The sequence below is a fragment of the Platalea leucorodia genome, assembly GCF_965183815.1.
Source record: "Platalea leucorodia genome assembly, chromosome: 6".
Taxonomy (NCBI): domain Eukaryota; kingdom Metazoa; phylum Chordata; class Aves; order Pelecaniformes; family Threskiornithidae; genus Platalea; species Platalea leucorodia.
In genome coordinates, this window is record NC_138828.1 from 44,417,815 (window position 1) to 44,434,287 (window position 16,473).

General features: G+C 37.1%; 1 protein-coding gene across 6 annotated transcripts in view; it reads left to right on the top strand.

Annotated features, from left to right (window-relative positions):
- CLCN3 (chloride voltage-gated channel 3) overlaps positions 1-16,473 on the top strand; it is a 71,708-nt gene that overhangs the window by 7,171 nt on the left and 48,064 nt on the right. For 4 of the 6 annotated variants that reach the window (XR_014228634.1, XM_082316047.1, XM_082316050.1 and 1 more), the window contains exon 2: positions 8,149-8,324. The exons of 1 other annotated variant lie outside the window; for it this stretch is intronic. Coding sequence is in view for 4 of the 5 variants with exons in the window: in XM_082316047.1 (XP_082172173.1) it covers positions 8,165-8,324 (160 nt within the window). In the remaining variant the exon portion in view is untranslated. Of the gene's footprint in view, positions 1-2,298; positions 2,398-8,148; positions 8,325-16,473 lie in introns of those variants that run through there. One more of the 6 variants, XM_082316048.1, reaches the window with a different exon arrangement.

The window sequence follows — 16,473 nt, forward strand, 5'->3', positions numbered from 1 at the left end:
ACAAACTAAAGTCAATGCCCTTAACGTTTGGAATCATATGACTAGAAGCATGAGTGCAGTATTCATCCTGTAATTAGGCTGGCATTTTTTAGTTTGTTTGTTTGTTTGTTTTTTTTTTTTTTGAAGCTGAGAAGATAAAAAGTGAGTATTTATTATTGATTCTGCTTTTGTGAAGATCAGATATAGTGGTGATATTCTGTATTGGTACGTATCATAAAAATGAAAAAAAACTTTTCAGGCTGTTGTTATGTTATATTAAACTTTTATAACTAAGAGTGGTAAGATTCAGTAGAATCTGAAAAGTAGATATGAATACTGTTTTCTTGTTACAGTTTTAAAGCTAAGATTGTTTCGTGCTTTACAGGTATTATCTTTTCATGTAGTTTTGTCTATGTGTTTCTGTTCTTGTCCTTGCTTGCTTTCTTGTTTAAAGAATATTTGAGTATGTTTCTCTTCCCTCCATGAACATTGATTTTATTTTGGAAGTAGCTGTGAACAGAACTAGACTAAGCTTTACCTATGTGTATTTTTGGAAACTGACTTTTTATCTTCTATTCCAAGAGAATGTACTACATAAACTCAAACAGTTGTTTGATTTTTTATTTTTTATTTTTTTTAATACTCAAATAGTGTCAGTTAACTGGCAGTGCTCTTTTGTGACTTTATTTTTCTAAAGATGACCTAAAAATTGACCAAGATCCTTTCTCACTAAATGACTACAATAGGAGGAGTCCTGTTCCTGAGATCAGTTAAGTTAGTTTCAGATAGGTTGTGTTTTTTTTTTTTTTTTTTGAATGCTACAGAGAATTATCTTCTGTGTATTTATTTTTGTAAGGTTAACATATACATTCCCTAATTTTAACAGTTTGGGTTCTTGAGTATCCTTAAGAATTTTTGTGGTCTAACCTGACTTGAGAGAGTTCAGGAAAGCTGCTATTTTGCTCATCTTTCCTTCTGTATTTGATTTGAAGTGTAAGATTTTTTTAAGCCTTTTTATGAAGAAATAGTCTGTTGTGATCTAAAAATTACAGTGAGAAATTCCTCACAATTCTTTCACCCCTTTTCCAAACCTGAAGTTTGGAAGATGAGTGATGTCCTTATCTTGCTTAACTATCTTCATATGGCAAGCAAAATAAATAAATGGAGGCTAGATATGCTGGGTCTACAATGAAAATGGGAATGTAATTTTGACGCTGGTGAGACTACGGATGAAAAAGTGGCCACAACATGGCCTTTGTTTTAAAACTGTTGTAAAAGTCTTATCATTTCTGAGCTCAAAATTCTTTCTGAAGGGTAGGCTTATTTAAAAAATAAAAAAGATGACATTGCACTATTTTAAATTAACATAATACGGGAGGTTTGGAATTAAGCGGTCAAAACTGTTCTTGACTCCTTCCATCTTTTGGGCAGTTATTCTGACATATATCCCCATATATGGGATATATGTTAAAATTCTAATTTCAGTGTGGGTTTGAGGAATGTCATATTATTTACCTGTTCTTAAAGTGTATAGTAGTTGGATACTTTTTTTAATAAGATGATGTATATAGAATTCCTGACTATTTTATAAAGAATAGTCACTTTTGAAGGTTCTTACCAGTTAAAACCTTTAAAATACTATAATTTTTCAAAAAATTTTCAGCAATTGACTCTTCTATTGCTATCACTGCATTTCCTCTGCGGTAGAATACATTCTTTTGTGTAAAGATTGTATTCTTAATTTTAATTTCATCTGCTTTTGTTTTATGTCTGCATAGCATTTCTCACTAGGTGCTGGCCTTGCGTAGGGTTCGCAGGAAGGTATGTGTGAGTTACGGGACAGATGACTGCCTTTTAGTTGTTCGTAGTGAACTGAAAAATAGAATATTACACTGATTTTGGGGTTTATCAAGTTTCTTCTCAGCTTGGGAAAGAGCTCTTGTGTTAATAAGATCAATCATTGTGGGTTTTTTGGTGGTTTGGGTTTTTTTGGCTTTTTGGGTTTGTTTTGTTTGGGGGTTTTTTTGTTTTTTTTTTACTTTCAACTATTTAAAGCGGATTTGTAATCTGGAATCTGGAAAAGTACTTTTAAGTTTTCACTCCTCCTTCCTCCCAGGGAAATAACAAACTTGAGATGCCTTTGTTTTCTGCCACCTCTTTGAGATATAGAAAAGTAGGTTTATGTGTTTTTATGGGACAGCAGAGCACATAGCAGAGATGTACAGATTACTAGGATCACCTGACGACAAATGTCCTGTAAATCAAACTTCTTACCGTCCTACTCCATCTTTTCCAGAGGCAGTTCTCGGCACTGGAAGTGGTTGCCTCAGCTGACTCGCTTCTCTGCTTGACCTTTTATTTGTAAAGCTTGAAAGATATGCGGGCTGTCTGGTGTCTGAGAGCAGAAAAGTGCCTGAGGTACTAGACTGTGCAGAAAACTGCAATAGCCTTATATGCTTTTTCTACTATTAATGTAGCTGTTTCTGTGCTGTTCTCCTTTACCAATGTAGTTCCTGCCTGCACTGTATTTAATTAGATCTTTCACAATTCAATATACCTGTTTCTTTCCCTAGTCATAAAAGGTAAGACATCCTGCTTTAGGTGATTGTTCTTTGGTTTTGTTTGGGGTTTTTGCTGTTTTTGTTTTGTTGTTTAATTTTTTTAGTGTCAGAGGCTTCTCTGATAACCTGCTTTGTAGAAGAATTTTGATGGGTCAGGACATCCTGGAAATACCTTAGTAATGGAAGCATGATGGGTTAGTTGCACCTTTTTTACTTTACAGTCTTTTCATAGAAGACTTGGGTATGTGAGTTGAGTCAAATTCCTTCCCTGTTCCAAGAGCTCCCTGAATATCACTTAGATTTTCTTTTTTTTATTCTTACAGTGCATTACTTCACTATTTTTGTTGGTTGTTTTTTTGGTTCTTTTTTTTTTTTTTTCAAAGGTAATCTGAAGTATTTTTGAGTCTGCATTCTGAGGTATCTGGACTGGACTCTGGATCAAAACTATGATGCTTCAGGATGAGAGAAAATGGGCTCAAGTTGTGCCAGGGGAGATTTAGATTAGATACTAGGAAAAATTTCTTCACAGAGAGGGTGGTCAGGCACTGGAACAGGCTGCCCAGGGAAGTGGTGCAATCACAGTCCCTGCAAGTGTTCAGAAAACGTGTGGATGTGGTGCTTAGGGACATGGTTTAGAGGTGGACCAGGCAGTTAGGTTCTAACGGTTGGACCTGATGATGTCAGAGGTCTTTTCCAACCTTAATGATTCTGTGCTTCTATGCTTCATCAAAATAAGTTAAATGTAATATCTTTAATATTCTCATTAATGCTTTGTAATGTCTCTTGGATTTTTACAGTAGTCTAGGTTGAAAAAAAAGGTTTATTACTTAAATATTTACTGTAACTAATGGTTGTTGGGAATCCGGTGTAGGATTTTTTTGTTTGCCTTCTCAGGATATTGGGTTTCGCTAGCATTCAGCCAGTACCTTTTTTCCCCGTTTGCAATTTTTCTTGAGTAACTTCCATCTTTCCCCACTTGCTTCTTAGTGCCCATTTGGATAGGGCAGGAAATCTGTGGAATGAATCTGACATTATAAAATAGCAAGTTGGCTGGTTAGTTTTCTCTTCACAACTCCATAAGCATTTGTGCAGGCTCTCTTGCATGAATGCACTCTTCCAGTATCCACAAAGGATAATCTGCACCAGACTGAGTTAGGCACGATACTGGTTCTCTTCTGGCTGTTGTAGCCATAAAAAAAAACCATTTTCTTGGCTCTTCCTTTTCTTTATTATTGCTGTTCCCAGCAATCTGTTTCTGAGGAGGAGTCTACTCTCTGCATCCACATCACTCAGTTTCCTTCACTCAAGCAAGGCAGACCTCTTACCTCTTAACTGTATTTTAAAGTCACATGAGCATACACTTTCAAGTTGTCCTGAACGTTTAACACAGCTCAAGATAGCGCATCCCTCATTTTGCATCCTAGTTTGTTAAACAAACCCTTTTTTTAAAGGCAAACCAGGAAGTTTGTTGTATGTTGACCTAAGCTCTCCTCCCCCCCATTAATCGCAGGTAGTGGTGGACAAATTAGTGACTGGCATGCTCTCAAGAAGTAAAATTTTAGTCCTACATGAAGCTTATTGAACACTTACCATTTTCATGGTCTTAGTTTCTTGCATTCCTGCCATTGCTGCATGCTGGTATAAGGCAGTATGTGTAACACTTTGTCAGGTACGGAGCCGTTGACTCTCTGGGAACGCGGAGAATTAATGTACAGTTCTTCAGAGTCTTGGTTAGGGTCCTCAAAATGAATGGTTTTGGTGTTACAGCTTTTGCTTGATTGTTGGAGAGGTCTGTCAAAAGCAATATGTCTGCAGCAGGAGACGTGTAGTATTTCAAAACAAGAAAAGGGCTATCATGTAACTGTAGGCATGTATGTGCCGGAGGAGTTGGCATGTGGAATCGCATTTGTGCAGAGATGATGCAGGGATTCTTCCCTGTATGCTTGGTCTGGCTCTGGAGAATCTGTTGGTTTTGTTTGTCAGTTACTGACTAATTGATGAAACTTTCCCTTCCATTGTAGACCAGGCTGAAAGCATTTTCTCAATTTTTGGGAGATTTAATATCTGTAATCCACTGTTCTGACATTTCTCTAAAGTGATTAAAAAGACATCCAAAGGGAGAGTTATTTCTTTTACTCTGAATAGCAGGTTTGTAGTAAGATTAACTGAAGCTGTGGAATTTAATATAAGGAAAATTATCTCTCTTCTGAGACTATTACAGGAAAATGTCTTTATTAGATGAAAAATCTGTATGTGGCTTCCAAACTTGGTACAATAATTAAAAGACTAAGCAGGCTTTAGCCATGTACTCAGTACGCATCAAGCATAACAACAAAGTGTTAATAACAGAATTTACTACTCATGCCTCCTTAATTTGCATCTGTTAACACTGTAGAATCAATTCCTTCTGATCTCAAGTAATTGCTTTTACTAGTTGTGTTTCTGCCTGTGGTTTACAAGAGAGAGACTCTCACTTCTGCACACTAACAGTAAGGATCTTCAAGAATTCTTGGAGCAGTTTGAATTTTGAGTTTGGAGGCCTGGGCTTTATACCGAATTAGTAGTACTTTTGGGGTCTAGATTTGCTGCCTCTTTGTTGTTTTGATACATTTACAAACAACTCTTTGTGATTGCTAACTGAATAGTGGTCTTTCTCCTGCTTGTTAATTGCTTTCTCCTTTGTAATAAAGATTACTACACAAGTGAAAAAAATTAACTGTTCAAAGAAGTCAGATATACAACAGGAAGAGAACACAATAGACTAAAACTTAGTGTGCTACAGGGAGGGGTTTGTGTCTTGTGCTTTTTGTCTTCTAGTGCTATTTTTATGGACAAGGCAGGAGAGTTTTCTGTCTCCTTGCAAACCTCATCAGAATTTAGGAAAAAATCAGATGAATGTAAAAGTAACAAAGATTCACTCAGGCAGGAGGCCAGTTGGCAGCTGAGAGTCTAGAATATAATTTTTGGTGCGTGGAGCAGGTGGAGGAAGGTGACGAATGATGCAGTGAGTGGAAACACTTCTAGGAAGTCCCAGTGTCTCATTTCAGCTGTGCTGTGTGGCTTTCATTTATGATAGTACCCAACTGGTACTGGCAGAGTGATATTAACAGGACTTTCTGTGAGCATAATAATGAAATAGTCACTGTTTGTGATCTGACTTTTTGGGGGGCATGTTCTTTGTAGGTACCATTTTATTGGGAATCCCAAAAATTACACTGTGTGAAAAGTTAATATCTGTTGAACAGTTTCAAGTATAGCTTCTGAATGAATTATAAATTGTGATCTGATCTGTTTGGAGGGAAAATGGAGATGCTTCCATTGTTTCCAGATATAAGCAACTGTATTTTCAAATAGGATATGCTTCATAATGTGGCAGTGTGAAATTTTTCTGGCTGTCTATTAAGAAGCTTTTCTCAGTGGCTGTAAAATGGTAGATCATCAAGAAGAATTTTCACATAAAGATGAATGGAAGAAATTTATTTGAAGAGAGAGTATGTTTGAAGTTGTAAATATTCTAAATAATTTTTTAAGGAAATGCAAGTGAGTAAAGCCAAAGGGATCTGTCTTGCCCAATAGCAGATCTCTAGGGAAGAGTATAAGAACAGAATAAGCATATGCATGTCTCCAGAATGCGCTCCTAGCCTCCAGCATTTCCACCAGAGGTGTCATCTTTAATAGCTTCTGATGTGGGGGTTTTTGTTGTTGTTTTTGTGGGTTTTTTTCCTTCTGTGAATTTGTCAGGCTACTTTATGAACCATTGCATACTGCACAGTGGCAAAGAAGTCCACCACTTCCTTACATGCTGTGTGAAGAATCAACCCTTTTTCCTCTGCTTGTCACCTCACCTCTTTCATTATGACACGTAAGCACTACTGAAAAACAACGGATGCTCTTCACTTTGTTCATGCCGCTTGTGATCCTGCTGATATCTGTTGTGTCACTTTCTACGTTACATCTTTTCCAGACTGAAGAGTCCTAATGCATTTTCTTGCCCTGTAGAAGGAAACCCATTTTGTACTCCATTGTCTTTGTGCTCTTTTGTAACCTGTTTCAGCTCTTCTGTAATCCTTTTGGACTTTTGGCACTATGTAAAGTACTTAAGTTGTGGACAAGCTGTGGATTTGTACGGTGGTTTAATGAAGTTCGCTCTCTTAGCTGATAATTCTTGTATCAGATTAATTTGGGGACTCTAAGTGCATGCTGAGCTCTTTCTTGTAACTTTATTATTACATTTGTGAATGACAGTAGTCGGGTCAGAGCCCGTTGCTTTATAAGGTAAGCTGGGATTGGTTCTGCTGCCCCCTCACCACGTGGTGTGATTCATATTTATCTGTACAGAGTTTTATCTCATGTTATCACCCAGCTGCACAGTGCTGAGAGTTCCATCTGCAGCTACCCAGCAAACCTTGCTGCTTTGTTTTTCACCCCTTCTTCCAGGTGACTTAAAAGGCTGAGCTGTTTGCCAATACAGGAAAGCTGGCTGTCTGACCTCTGCTAGTAACTCTTGATATGGGCCACCCAGTTTGGCTATACTTCACAAGGCTCAACAGCTGGCTAGAGGAGAGGGTCTGAATTGGAAGTCCTGTTACCTGTTTTTGTTGCTGTCAGGGGGCTGAATGTTTACAGTGCGTAGAGCTCTGTAGCAGTTACAGTGCATGGTTACAGAATTTGCAGATAAGCAGAGGAAAAAGGGTGTAAGGAAAAGATTTGGGGGTGGATTGGGGAGGCATCTCCTTTGCTTGGAGGAATGGGAGGTTTCTTATTACTGAAAAAATGTATATTGGGCTGTTGTATGTTAATAAGGAGTGATGATCTTTGAGAAATGACAAACACAAGACCTTTGGATAAAGAAGAGCATGGAATCAAGGTGTGATCACATCTTGTCCTCCTTCCCACTCCAGTCACAACGTTATTTCCATGGATTTAACTCTACAAGGCAAAGGAGGACTCGGCCCGAGTCTGTGAAAACCTAATATGTTAGTGTTATACCAAATGTGCAAAAGCATGTGTTTAAACACACCTTGTTGTGTTTAAAAATAACAACCAAACAAAAGGCATATAGATAAGGGTTTTGAAAGCTTTATGTGGACACAAAGATTTTGAATGGTTTTCCGCTTTTATATTTTCACTTTTCTGTGCAAAAGAACGTGAACACTTGCAGGGGACTACAGCTTTAGCCTTCCATCTGTTTCACTCCAAGCAGACATAGTACAAAGATACCACAACTAAGGAAAGTCATTTTTTAACCTTAACATTGGCTGGATTTTGCACCAGCTCCATGGTGCAGTGCACATTTGTACACTTGGGGCATGGGCATTCCAACCACCTGTACTGAAATTGATATACTTTCATGATGATAACATTGAACTAAGGAGAGGCCAAGGACGGGGATGAGGAAGCATCATCCTGTTAAAAATCACTAAAGATTTGTGTAAAATGTTCTATATATATAATGTTCTGTATTAGCGCTACATTTTTTAAACTTAGTGTTGTGACCTTAATATTTTTTCCCCAAAGCATGAAATACACTTGTTTTGTTTTAGTTGATATAAACTTCTCAGTCTTTTGTGCATATTCAAATAGAAAATAACTCATTTTCTTTATATAGGTTATAAAGCAGCTAAATGGAGTCTGAGCAGCTGTTTCATAGAGGCTACTATCGAAACAGTTACAACAGTATAACTAGTGCAAGCAGCGATGAGGAGCTTTTAGATGGAGCAGGTGTAATTATGGACTTTCAGACCTCTGAAGATGACAATCTCTTGGATGGTGATGCATCGATTGGTAAGTTTATGTTCGTTTCAGCTTAAAAATGTCTCTGGGTTGATTTTTTTGTGGGTTTTTTTTGTTGTTTTTTTTTTTTTTAAATAAACAAAACCAGCCCTTTTTCATAACTAATTAATGTTTCTTTTTAGCTCATCTGCCCTTCAGAGGAATGCTTTAAACCTGGAAGTGACTGAACGTTTTTCTGTGTGCTTGCCTAACAGTTATGTTGTATGGGATGACTTCTGATACGAGGCAGATATTAACTTACTTCTGGCAAATGACAAACTTACTGTCAAGTAGGGGAAGGATGGCTATTCTGCAGCTACCTGGTCTTTCTTAGCTGTGGCGGGATTTTTGGAAGTCTCCCTGTCTTCAGTATTTCTTTGGGGCAGAAATTAACAGTCTCTTGTAATCATTACTTCTAGAGATAAATCTGTTTCTGCTTGATTCAGCTTCAGATCTGTAAAAGAGAGGCAACCCCCTTGTAAGTAGAGGTGTTAAAAGCAACAGAAAATACCATACTAGTTGAACTTTTGACTGAGTGAAGAGTGGTGTGTTTTGGGTTCTTTTTTTGATTAACAAAGCAGTTAATGGCGTGAAAGTGTTAACATTCTCTTAGCAGTGGTCAAAGAAGGGAACAGGAGGGAAGGAAAGTAATTTCTGTTTAAGACAGTATACTTGGTTAAATATATACTCTTGTCACTTCTTCTTATTCTGTTTAAAATCGAACTCAGCCTCTTGAGTTGTCTCTTTTTATCATCCTTTTCTCCTCCATTAACATTCAGTTGTCTTCCATCCCTGCAGAGTCTCTTCCTTCATGCATTTTCCCCTTGCCACACTTAGCAATTGGATGTTGGCATTGTACTAGATAGTTGTGTTGTATCATTATAAGCATCCTTCTCATCTGTATTTCTTCTGTCTAATTAGATATGTCTTGAATGTACAGTTATTTAACTTGTATACCAATACAAGTATCACGAGCCAGGACCCCTTCAATCTTCATAAAAATTCCTTTTGCCAAATTACTTAGAGAACACCAGCATGATGAAGTCAAGCACTTGATAGTCAGGAAATTATTAAGTGAACAACTGGCTTCCGTGTGTAATATTTTGTTCTGAGTATCTGGCACTTTAACAAAGTGAGTGCCTTGTTTGTCTAACATAATATTTGCAACCTGTACTGAAAGTCTGAAGCTACTCTTGTTATTGTTTATATAAATCCTCTCCATCACTTTAAGGAGAAATAAGTTTGCAGTAAAATAAATAGTTTCAGAGCCAGTGTTTTGTCCCTTACTTGTTGTGAAATTAGATCTCTAAATTGAGTCCAAACAGATGAGGTGGTTGTTTTGTTTGTACTGTCAAAAGCAATGCTAATTGCTGCACATGCCAGGAGCCCCTATCTCACTGTAAAGCTGAAGTATTAGAATGTGCATTAGAACATAAATATTAATGTACTTTCTTTCCTGGAGTTGAATTTTTTGCTAATGGTGTATCTTCTTGCCACAAGTCTGGTCACTCAGTAAGAGGCAGCAATAGTAATAGGCACTATTATTTTATTTAAGTGAACGGTGATTTATGTGTCTCTATGTCTATGCATGGAAAATATTTTCTTGTACAGTAAATCATAGTAAATATCTCAGCAGTAGATCAGAATCTAGTATAAATTTTCTTTTCAAGGTGGTAAGAACAGACTTCCAAAAAGGTTTTAAATAAACTTATGTGCAGGAGGTTAACATCTGTGTTTCTCATTCCTTAGGTCTCCAAATGTGTAAAGTATTTTTTTTCTTGTGTGTTTTTAATTCAGCAAATCTCACTGACAAGACCAAACAAGCACTTTCTTGCTGGACTGCATGTGCCCTTTTTGTAGTACTCTGTTACTCACTTAGCATCAACAGTTTGTTTTGTTCGGTTTAATTATTATTATTTAAATACTCTTATCCTTTAATCATCCCTTAATGTATTTTTGTTCTGTTGAGTCTAAGTACAGATGAATTCACCATAGAGAATCTGTCCGTTCGCCATACAGCATCTCTCCCACCTTCTGAGGAAGGGCAGGACATCGTAACTGGAAGATCCAATGCTGCTCAGCACTGCAGGCCCTCCAGAGCACAATGTGAATGCATTAGGTCTAGTTCTGTGCTTTAGCTGGTGAACCCTGCCAAAATCAGGAGCCCTGTTTGAACATACAGTTTGTGTTTTAAGTCTGTAGGGCTGGAAAAATTTATGAGCCTGGTTTCTTAGCAACATGAACAAAATGGCAATAATGTATCTCTATTTAAAACCAGTGTGGAAATAGTGTAGTTAAATTGAAAGCTGCATAGCTGCAGAATACATAGTTGCTTGGAGTACAGATGAGCACACACACAAACTTTTCCGATCTGGATAAGTTGCCATGGACAATAGAGTGTTCATCATAATTTTACAATTTATGTAATAAAATATAGAATTAGAGATTTTAAAAAATCAAGATCATGCAATGAGGAGAAAATGAAGGATTAAGAAATTATCTTTTTTTTTTCTTTTTTTTTGGCTAATGAAAATTGAACCATAAACTGCTCATATATTATGCAGATGAAAAGCTAACAATATGGAATTTCTAAAGTAATTGTAGTCTTTCCCCCCCTCATTCAGAGGGCAGTAAGTTAATGGAAGAAGTCTGCTCATTTCAGTAGGCTTGGTAAGTCCCATGGCTGTGAGGACAGCAAGTCTATAAAGCTTGCACAGTACTGCCATTCACATTACCACTCATACTTAAGCACTTAACTGAGGCTTACAAAGCCATTGAGGCTGTTACTCAATGGTGAATATGCCTTCTGTTGAAAGCATGTGGAAATTGGATGATATTGGGAAAGAATACTAATGATATATACTACTTGTCTTATGTGGGAAAATATTTTCTATTATATGGGACTAAACAAGTGAATGTTAACTGGAACCTGTCTTCAGAAACTCTTATCACCTAGACTTTTAGGTATCTTTAATATTTAGTTGCTAAAGATCTGCCTTTTTAGTGTCATCTCTGATTTGCAGTTTGAATGATTTTGTGTAGTTCCATATGGGGGATTCACCATTATGTTAAAAGCAATGCTGTACAAAAATCTTGTTTCTCTTAACACCATCTGAAAGCATGTATGTTACCTATCCTTCACTGTGTCATCTGAGAAGAATACAGACATTGTGCATACGTACTATTATATACTAAATACATATATAAATATATATGTGTAGTAATTATAATTTTATATGTATAGTATGTCATATGTCCGTTATGTTCTCCAGTAGCTGTTTTCGGTGCATAAATTTCAGACTTTTAGTAGCAGCATTATGGAGAACAAGTAGGTATCGTGACATTGTGAATTCTTTGAACGTAGTGTGTTTTAACATGCTAAATAATTAAATTGCTATGCATATTGAGGCTTGGATGGCTTGCACCAAAGCCTTGCCTAGAAGGGATACTGCCTGTCAGCTTTGATCAAAACTTGCTTTTGTTGCTTATCAAAACTAATCTCTTTGTCATACTGAAGTTAGTGTTTTTCCTTGTTGAACTGCTGTCTAATGAGAAGTACGGTGGCGTTATACTGATAACGGAAGTATCTGCCTCTTTGAGGGAGGACGGCTTACCAGTGCTTGTACGTGCAATGTACTTTCATGTATGCAATCTGTGGAGATCATTTTCATCATGATTTATCTGTGTTTTATTTTTAGACTGTTTGCCCTGCTTCTTGCTTGGTCAATTTAAACATTTTATACTTACCATTGAAAAGCTATCAGTTCTTTAACAGTTAAGTCAAATAAGCTAATATTTACTGGTTTAAATTTTATAGGAGGAGGTCTATACTATTTAGTATTTAAAGAATTGTTACACTAGGATAGTTCATTGTTTTCCATCACTTCAATAGGAGAAATAAAAGAGTTCTTTCTAAACAGAAGTGAAATCTCCAAAATTGAAATATATTATCAGATTAATATTTTAACTGGGGAATATGAATGGGGAGATGAAGTGTCTAATCCATTTTTTTTTCTCTCAGCATTGGTTTGCCTTGCCTGTCTCTGAAGTTTGAGACACAATTCTTGGCTACTGGCTGGGCTTGAAGGGTGTAACAAGTCTCTTCAGAAGTTCAAACTTTCTGCTTTTATGACTCAGGGTTAGCCAACTAGTGAGGTTAAACTGAGAGGTCTCCATAATTTTACTTGGAATTGAGGGCTGTTTATATGATGTAAGAGAGGACTGCATCAGTTTTCACTGTTCTTTTATGTAAGTATAGGGCAAGCTCAGCAGGAGGTGTATTTTTGTAATGTTGTCAGACTGCAAATTTTTCAAGGCACTGACTGAAATCAGATGATTAAACCTTATTTGCAGTAAAAATGGTTTGCAAACAAATGATCTCACTGGTGTTTACATTTCAAGGTACTTTGATCTGTCTGTGGGAGTCTGAGTCCTGAATGAGCTTGGCGTTCTTTTCAATAGCTATAGTGATTCCTGCTTCAGTTGGAGGAGCTTAGTTGCTTATATTGTGACTTCAGTGTGGAGACAGTTTACAGTCTGGCATATGGTGTTAACATAAAATTGGCAATAGTTAACCTTAATATGACAACCTGTAAACTGGTAATTCAAAAACTGCTGCTACAGCCGCTACTACCTCCTTGCAGTGATAGCAGCACCACTAAAAAAAAAAGAATATGCCAACAGGTCATGGTGTAAAACACTGCAGCTCTCCTAAACTGTCCCCACCCATGAGTTGGAGTCCTTTGCCTAACGTGAGAGACTAAAACAATCCATTTTCAGAGCCCTAAATACTGACATTAAAAATATGATATAGTGAACTAATATTATGGCATTATTTGAGGAACAGAATGTAATTTTCAGCAAGTGCAGGTGGTTCTATATAATCAAGAAATTTATACTACATCATAGGTTCATTGTTCAAGCAAGATCTAGACATAGTTACGTTTTCCAGCAACACATGAATGTCCTTTCATGTGTATGCTTGTTTCTATTTAGCTATTGCAGTTCATAAAGAAAAGAAAGAATCCAAAGAAAAGAATAAACTAACTTATTTCCTGGATAAAGAACTTAAGTTCCTGCTATATTCTTTATGCATGGAAATTGCATTAACAGATTCTTCCTGTTGTCCACAGCTGATATGAGGAAGGGTCTTCAAAGTCATTTTGCACCGTTGGCATTGTTTGTGTTTTCCATGCATGTGGTATAAAACTGACTGGACTGAACAGTCATTATGACAGTTTGACATCTCTCTTTCCTAAGTTACGTACAACCTGTCTTCCAAGTTAGCAGTATTTGCATTAAAGGGCTCATTGTTCTTCTTAAGTAAGGAATATATTGCTCTCAAATGATGCCATACAAATTGAAGCATGAGATAACATGACTTTCTCTGATCACAAGGGCAAGCATGAGGCACAGGTGGTTTCTTTCGAATAGTTAAATTGTCAGTAACTGGTTATCATTTACCTTTTTTTTTCCTCTTGGATTGTAGTTAAAGCTGCAGATGCTTTGCCAGTGCTCCATTCTACTAATGCAGTTGAACGCAGGATATCTGACAATACAGAACCATGTTTGCTTTTAGTTTTTTAACTAGTAAGGCATGAAGTTAATTTTGCCTATCTATCTGGAACACAAGTTGTTATACATTATGTTTATGTGGATAACTGGGCTAATTAACAAAGTCCGTCCTTCAAGGATTTCAAAATTCCTGGCAGAAAACAAAAAAAAATTGACTGGGAGATTCTTAGGTTAAGGGGAAAAATGTTTTATCTTAGTAATTGGATGTCATTATTGAATGGGTGAGTTGCAGGTGTTGAAATGTCTTTTGCATCTTATCTGTTTATCATGATAGTGATTTTCCTGAACTCTGATGTATTTTTTTTTTTTTTTTAACACAAGTATTGTCCAAAATGAAAATTCACTTGGTATTGTTTTAGTTGAACAGCCTGTAATGGCGTTACAGTGTTAGTCTGGGCCTTCAGATTGTAATTGGATTGGTGTGGCATTAGACCTTCTAAGGGACGGAAATTATGGCAGCGTGTATGTAGAGTTTTAGTAGCCAATTAGTTTCTTGTTCCTTTAAATGTTTAAAAGCAAATATTGACCATTTCAATTTCTCACAAATGCCATGGTCAGTTCTTTGAAGACTTGTTCATAGGATATGAGAATTGTGTTGGTTTTAGAACTTCACCCTACCAACAGTCCTAGAATGGTCTCACCAGTCTTTCCTGCCAAAGTTGTATTTACAAAATTAGGTTTCATCTTCCAAAACACACAAGTGTATGCATTTCCAGCCTGATACTCTGGAAGAAGATGAATCATAATGCTAGTAATTCATTCTTTCCATCTTTCTGATATTATATAATCCTGTTGGTTTCCTTCTGCAGCTCTGCTGATGTGCTTAAAGCACACTGGCTTTGTTTACAGATGCTGCTGAGGCAGTTATTACTGACCTGACAGCCTGGTGTAGTGTAAGTATGTCCTTCTCCCAGGCATCCTGTATGAATAGTGTAAGATGAAGGCATGAAAGCAGAGGAAATGGGATGGCATTATGTGTAGGTATGTAGAAAGAAGAGTCTGAAGCGTACAATAAAATAATTAAGTCTAATACGACCGTAAAGTCTTTAGGTACGGAATAAACAATTTTCACTACAGCTTTAATAATATTTCATTTATTCGGTTTACCTTTGATTTGTTCTCTCAAGTCAGCCAAACGAGGCAGATACGATTTTACCCAAATGGATGTCAGGCTGCACTCTTGCTTTCTATCTGTGAGAATATTCTTGCTTACCAGATAATAAATACATTTTAAAGTGAAAGCTTTTCATATGCATAGATTAAACAGAAGTGTTATTCTGGAAGATGATATCATGATGTTCCTGAAACGCAAGAACAGCTGTACTGGGTCAAACCACAAATCCACCGAGCTCAGCATCCTGTCTCTGACAGGGGTCAAAAGTCAGTGCTTGAGGAAGAGTAAGAACAGGGTGAGTGATGGTTCATCTGAGTACTTGTACAGCGGTTTTGTATGGCTGAGGGCCTCTTTCAACTGAGCGGTGGTTTTTAGAGTTTTAGTCCTTATCAGTGGATTTTTCTTCCACTGACTTTTTCTTGAAGCAATTCTTTAGCACCCACACCATCCTTTGGCAAGCTCTAACAGCTTAGCTACATTATACGTGAAGAACCACCTTCTTTTCTTTATTTTGAACCTAAATCCAGGTATAAATACTGCTGAGAACAGCTGTAGCTGCCAGAGTCTTGCCTAGGCTAACACTGGCCTATGTGTTAACATGGACTGACACATGGACTTCCTTGTCACTAACCCTTGTACAGCATAAATGCTTAACCTCTTTTGTTGTTGTTGATAGTTGCAGCTGTGAAAAATCTTTCTGCTGATACATGGGGTTTTTAGAGGGTATTATTAGCTTATTGAAATGAAACTGCTGTTGATACAAAAAGGTTTGATACGAAACTAGGACGAGGTGACCTGAAACTAGGATGACTTGACTGTCTTGCCAAATACACATACGCTGATAAGGCCTATCGTGCATTGGCCGTATGCATGTAGAAGCTGACAAGGATTAACATGTGGATAGCATGGTGCTGTCACTGTGAAAGGTGGCACTCCCTCTCCCACTTCTAAGAGGAGAGAGGAAAGAATCATGGATTAAAATCCCAAGTTTCCCACCACAAAGAACTGCATCAGAGCAGTGATTTAATTATACCAAATCAGTGAGCAAGTATATTTATATCTATAACGTGTGAGGTATCAAACTGTTTATAGCTTATGTTTTGCTATACCTGTATACAATGTCTACTCATTAACAAAAATTTCTTGTTTTCCTTGCCCTTGTCTTTTGTAGTGGTCTTGATCCTCTAAAGCAATAGCTATCTTGAGAGCTCTTTCATTAGAACAGATGGTGAAAATTTTATTTCCATTGCTACTTATTTCTTTCCCTCCTCAGTTACCTCTTTTCCAGCTTAAGGACTTCTGGTTTGCTCAGTTGGACCTTGCAGCTATCCCATGCTTTGGATCCTTTTTAGTGCCCCTTTCTGACCTTTTCTAATATCTGTAACTTAGGGGAGGGATCAGAACTTCACACAGCATTTGGAAGATGAGCATGTCATGGAAATCTGACCACTACTAAGGATTGAGCTCATAGTT